We start from the raw sequence: 6,000 nt of genomic DNA, 5'->3' as shown, positions 1-6,000 counted from the left end.
GCCTGCTTCGGGTTGTTATTACTGGATCTGTATTCCAGTTCTCCAGAGATCAGCTGTGTGCTCCTGGGTTCTTTAAACCAGGAGGGTTAGAGAGAAGAGGCAGCCTTGTCTCCATCATTACGTCATTGTGACCGAGCCTGACCCTCCTGCCTTTGTGCCACCCAGTAGCTCTGAGGCAGTGCCCTGACACTTACATGTGCTGAGATGCATTAGGGAAGAGGCTTGAGTACTGGGGGGCTGAGTCCTCAGGACCGTGGGGGGCTGCGTGGCTGAGGACCATGAGCACAGGCCTGTGCGGGTACATCTTCTTGGACGCGCGGAAGAAGCTCACGCTGTCGTTGGTGATGAGGTCTGTCAGGTAGTCCTGGGGGCCGGGGAGAGACGGGAGGCGTGAGGAGCCGGGAATCTGTGCTGAACATCGGGGATGCAAAAGTGGCCAAAACAGACAATCCTTGCCCTCCTGGAGCTGCTGGTCTGGGGGCAGACATGCAGTGAGTGATGAAGTAAAACGGAATACAGACAATAAGTAGGCAAGCGGAACAGGGAATGTCAAATGATAACACCTCACAGTGGAGGAAAAACCCTGAGAAGGGGGTAGGGAGGATGGGAGAGGAATTGCAATTTGTCATTCATTCATGACAGATATTAAAATAATAACACTACTGAGTGCTTATGGCGTGCCAGGAACTCTTTTGGGTTTACATGTCAGATCAGATCAGCCGCTCAGTTGTGTCCGACTCTTTGCGACCCCATGAATCGCAGCACGCCAGGCCTCTCTGTCCATCACCAACTTCTGGAGTTCACTGAGACTCACGTCCATCGAGTCAGTGATGCCATCCAGCCATCTCATCCTCTGGGTTTACATGTATTAGCTTGTTAATTCTTACGCAGTCCTAGAAAGTAGGTGTGATGAAAAGCCCTGTTTTCCAGAACAGGAAAATGAAGGCCCAGAGAAGTTAAGTGAATCGGCCAATGTCACACAGCTGATAAATGTGGCAGTCAGGCCTCCTGAGTCTTGGTCCCTAAGCCTGAAGTCTTTTCAAGGCCCTAGGGACTGAAGTGACTTAGCAGCAGCAGCAGCAGCAGGGATCCCATTGTGGAGGGTGAATACATGCCTGCAATGCTGAAGGGTCTGTCCTGGGGGCAGGAGCAGATGAACATATAACCAAAGAGTTGAGATGGTGATGAGCAGTGACAGGAGGAGGAAATAAGACAAGATGTGACAAAGAGTAATTGGGAGCTGAGGCAATCAGGGAGGGCCTTTCTGAGGAGATGACACTCGAGCTGGGACCTGAGTGGCAAGAAGGAACTGGGTGTGGGAAGATCTCCATCATTGGAGTTCACTCTCAGCTGCTTGCTGGAATCCTTAAGGGAGCTTTACTAGTGTCTGGGCCCTCTTCTGGTTTAGCTGCTCTGTGGTTCAGCTTGGGCACTGGACTTTTAAAAAATCTCCGCAGGGGACTCCAATGTGCAGCCAGGAGTGAGAATCACCGATCTGGAGGAAGCGTTTCAGGCAGAGGGGACAGCAGATGCAAGGCTCTGAGGCGGGAACAAGTGTGGCTTGTGTTCAAGGAATAGAAAGAGGATGAACAGTCAGCAGACAAGCAAATCGTGCCACAAACCCAGGCATGCCGTAGTGGTTCCAGAACAGTGAGAGCCACGTAGATAAGCTGGCAGGAGGACGGATGAGTGGGAACGTTATGGACAGGAAATGAGGGCTTTAAAAGCTCAGCAAAGAAGTTGAGATTTGTTTAAGTTCTTCCTGAACTTCGTAAATCTTTAGCTGCTGATTTCTTTGGAAGGGAATGAATTCTTAAACATTTACCCTGTGCTTCCTAGGAAGCAGCTCTGTCCAAAATGATAACTTTCAAAAAGGGATATTATTTTACAAGAAAAACGGTGAAGAAATGGCTACAGTTTCTACCCTTCTACCGTTGTACCCTGTACGAAATGCAAACACACTCCCTGGGCTCCTATGCCTCTTGAGACACACACCTCCAGGGACACTCGCGCACTGCGTCTCTGCATAGGACGGTCAGTGCACCACAGTGACCAGCAGTAGGGTGGTGACCAATGACCCCGCACTGCTTCCATTCTGTGCAGTGCTGAGCAGACACGAAAAGGGAAGTAGATCTGTAGTGACTGAGGTGGAACAGTGTCCAAGATATACTCTTAAGGGAAAGAGCAAACTACTGAGTCAAACTTCAGAAAAGTTTATTTATTTATATTTTTTTGTGGGAGGAGTAGGGAGGAGAGGAGAAACCAAACCCCTACCTTCATATGCTTCTGAGCACTAAGAAAAAAATTCAGAAGGACAGATCCCTAAGTGCTAATTGGGGACCAAGACAAGGGGAGAGAGGGGAGAAAGTCACTCGTTACTTCATGCAATTTCCCTTGAAACATTTTGGGGAGTAAAAAAGGGTCTTAAAAAGGGGCCCTGTAGAACATTACATAAAATAATTTTCTTCTATATGATATAAATCAACAAGCTGCTGCTATAGCTGCATTTCAAAAATGGTTCCAATACCAGTTTCTTCAGATGGTGACTTTACACAAACTTGACAAGTGAATAGTGCATTTAGCAAGGAGCCTGGTACTGGGGGAACCCACAAGGGACACTAGCTCTTATCGTTAGCAGACCTTTGTTCCACTGACCTTCATAGCGACTTTGTGAAGTGGACACCACGCCCATTTTACAGATAGGAAAACCAAGGCCACAAAACTAATAAGCAATTCATTCAGAGTTAGAACCCAGGCCTTTGTGTTTTTTTGTCTGGTCCACCTTTCGTGCCCCGACAAACAAAAATATTACTGGGAGTAGATGGTGGTTTACATCAGGTCTTAACAAACCTTTTCTGTAAAAGGCCAGATGATAAATATTTGAGGCTTCATAGGCCAGAAGTCTCAGTTACAATCACTCATTACTGCCATTACAGCTGAACAGCAGCAACGGCAGAAATGAATGGGCATGTCTAGGCTGCAGTAAAACTTTATCCATGCACACTAAAATCTGAATTTCATATAATATTCATGGGTCATGAAAATCGCTGTGCTTTTGATTTTTTCCGGCTAAGTAGACATGGAAAAACCATTCTAAGCTCAGGGTTGTAGCAAAACAGTTGGCAGGCTGGGCTTGACCCAAGAGCTACAGTTTTAAGAATGGATTTTGAAGCCTGATGGCCTGGGTTTGAATCCTGAAAGTGAAAATGTTAGTCACTCAGTCATGTCTGACTCTTTGCGACCCATGGGCCACAAGAATCAAATTCTCCAGGCAAGAATACTGGAGTGGGTAGCTATTTCTTCAGGAGATCTGCCCAACCCAGGGACTGAACCGGGTCTCTGCATTGCAGGCAGACTCTTTATTGTCTAAACCACCAGGGAACATTCCCCTTCGAGCTGTGTGGCCTGGCTCCTTCGCCTCTCTGGGCCTCAGTTTCCTCATCTAGTGATTAGGGAAACTAACAGCAAATCGCTCACAGGCTCTGGTGAGAAACGCACAGGTTAATTCATATACAATGATTCCAGCGGTATCTGATGTGTGATACCCTCTAAAGGAGGGTTAGCCATTATTCCTCAGGAATTAAGCATTTTCCTTGTGAAAATTAAAACTGTACAAACAAAGCTGAAGTTCCCTATGATAACCTCTCATCTCCATGTCCAGTCTTGGCCTCTTTAGTCTCCTACTGAGAAAGAAGTATCTTTCCTGATGTGTTGTTATGTATGTTACAGTTGCTTTATGCATCTTTTCACATGAATCCTATTATCCTGTGTACATTCATTCATCCAACAAACACAGCAGTGGACAAGACTAACACTCCTGCCTTCATGAGCCTCGTATTCAAATAGGAGGACGGTTAACAAATGAATCCGTGATATACACAGGTGTGGCTCATCCATGGTGATGGGGGGTGGGCTCGGCATGGGGAGGTGCCCAGTACACAGGGTGGTCTAGGATGGTGACATCTGACTAGGGACCCGGAAGAGTCCTGCAACTTGCTTTTCCACCAGTCCTTACATCCTAAGCTTCTCTGACGGCTTTAGACACCAACCCCTCTCATCTTTTTCCAGATGCTTCCATGGCCATTCAGTCATTTCCCCGCATTAGCAGGCTTTCTTGGTTGATTTCCTTCAGTGACACACTTGCAGCCAACAGCTGGGCTAAGCCCCTTTGCATAGGAGGGAGGCTTCTCTGGAACGCAGAGAAAGTGCAAATGGTGGGTGCACTCAAGTTCATGGCAACCACCATTTCTGCAGAGCCTCCCACCACCTGGACCCTCCCCTGGCCCCAACTTGGTCACTCCTGCCTCCCTCCCGCTGCCTGTTCTGCACTCTCCTGCCCTCTTCGACCATTCGGCTTGCTTTATGCCTCATTCTTTTCTCATCAACGCTGCCTCTGTCTTTCCACTCTGCTACGAGGACCCCTTTTGGTGGCATCTGCCCACCTTTGGGATTAGTGATTAGGGCAGAGTCCTCAGAGGGCCTTCTGAGGGGCACTTGGGAATGACTGCTGATTTCTTCCTTCCCTGGGCCTCCGCTGGGGCCCCCGGGGTTAGCCTCGGCCACGATGCTCTGACCTCCCAGAGTCACAGGTCCGTGCTCCCCAGCTCTGCCGTGGCTGGAAACTCCGCGCTCGCTCCTGTTCCTTCCTGGTGCTCCTGCTGCCCACTGCTACCCTTGGGAGCCGAACCCTGGACCTGAGCCAGCTCTGACCCCCGAGGGGCCCCCCATCCCTCTCTGTTTCCAGGCCTCCGGTAACTGGGGTCCCAGGAATTCTCCCACCTTTGTCAGGGGGGCTCCTCTCATTCTCAGGCTGAGATGCGTGGATGGCAGGAGATGGGTGAGAAAGCACCACTGCGCGCCCCATTCTCAGCGCCAAGGGGGTGGGGTCTCCCGGGTAACTTCATTATCGGGCTGTGCTGAGGCCAGGGGCGGACATGGCGAGGAATGTTAACAAGGAGGAAGTGGACTTTTCTGGGTATTTGAAGAATCTGCCTGCACTGAGGCTGGGAGGAGAGCAAAGGTGTGTTCAGCCCTGTGAGACTATGCTTTGTATTTCCAAGGAGTCCAGCAGACTGGCTAAACACCCCCAGCCAGGACTTTAGAATGAATCTGCTCTGGGGAGGTCATGGAGACAGGCCTACTACATGCAGAGTGAGACACGGGGTCAGGGAGCGGCACTGCCCAGGTGATGCCATGTGTGGTTCCTGCCACTCAGGGCCTGATCAGGCTTACACACGTGGGCGGTGATTACCTGTCGAAGCTGGGAGGGCTCCCCAAATGTGCTGGTATTTCCAGAAGGGAAATGGGATAGAGTGTATTTTGGCTGCTGAGATGGCAGGAATATTTGCTAGTCACCGGATGATTTTTTTTAGATGATAAGTGTGGATGAACCATCAGTATTAGTCTCTCCTCCTCCCTGTCATCATCACCACCATCATCATTATTTAAGCCAGAGGTCAGGAAACTACAGCCCACTGGCCAAGTCAGGCCTCCTGCCTGTTCTTTTAAATAAAGTTTTATTGAAACACAGCCAGGTTTATCTGTTTACATATCATCTGTGGCTGCTTTTGGACTGCAAGGGCGGACTTGAGCAGTTGCAATGGAAACTATAGCTTGTAAAGTCTAAACTATTTAGTATTTGGCCCTTTGCAGAGGAAGTTTTGTGTCTTGATCTGAACTAATATATTCTGAGTGCTTACTATGTGCAGTGGGCTCTTCTATCACTCTACATGTATTATTAACTCCTGTGAGCTTCAAAAGCCTTTGTGAAAAAAATTACAATGAAATACCACTACATCTCTGACTGGAACGGTGTATGAGGGAGGCTCCTGGGGGCTGGCACTGCTCTATAATTTAACCTCGGTGGTACTTACACAGATGCAAACATATGTGAAAATTTCCTGAGCCATCTACCTAGGACCCATGTACCTTACCTGATCGCGGTTCAACAAACCAGAACTAGAAAAAGTATGGCCTAGGGAATGACCTAGGGGTTTCTCT

The 6,000-nt window shown here is 48.8% G+C and overlaps 1 protein-coding gene across 5 annotated transcripts in view; it reads right to left on the bottom strand.

Moving 5' to 3' along the window:
• SULF2 (sulfatase 2) overlaps positions 1-6,000 on the bottom strand; it is a 125,699-nt gene that overhangs the window by 33,002 nt on the left and 86,697 nt on the right. For all 5 annotated transcript variants that reach the window (XM_005909287.3, XM_070381079.1, XM_070381078.1 and 2 more), the window contains exon 5: positions 195-364. In XM_005909287.3, the coding sequence (XP_005909349.1) occupies positions 195-364 (170 nt within the window). The remainder of the gene's footprint in view (positions 1-194; positions 365-6,000) is intronic.

The sequence above is a fragment of the Bos mutus genome, chromosome 13 (genome assembly GCF_027580195.1).
Source record: "Bos mutus isolate GX-2022 chromosome 13, NWIPB_WYAK_1.1, whole genome shotgun sequence".
In the NCBI taxonomy this organism is placed as follows: Eukaryota; Metazoa; Chordata; class Mammalia; order Artiodactyla; family Bovidae; genus Bos; species Bos mutus.
This window is presented reverse-complemented; position numbering and strand designations above follow the sequence as displayed.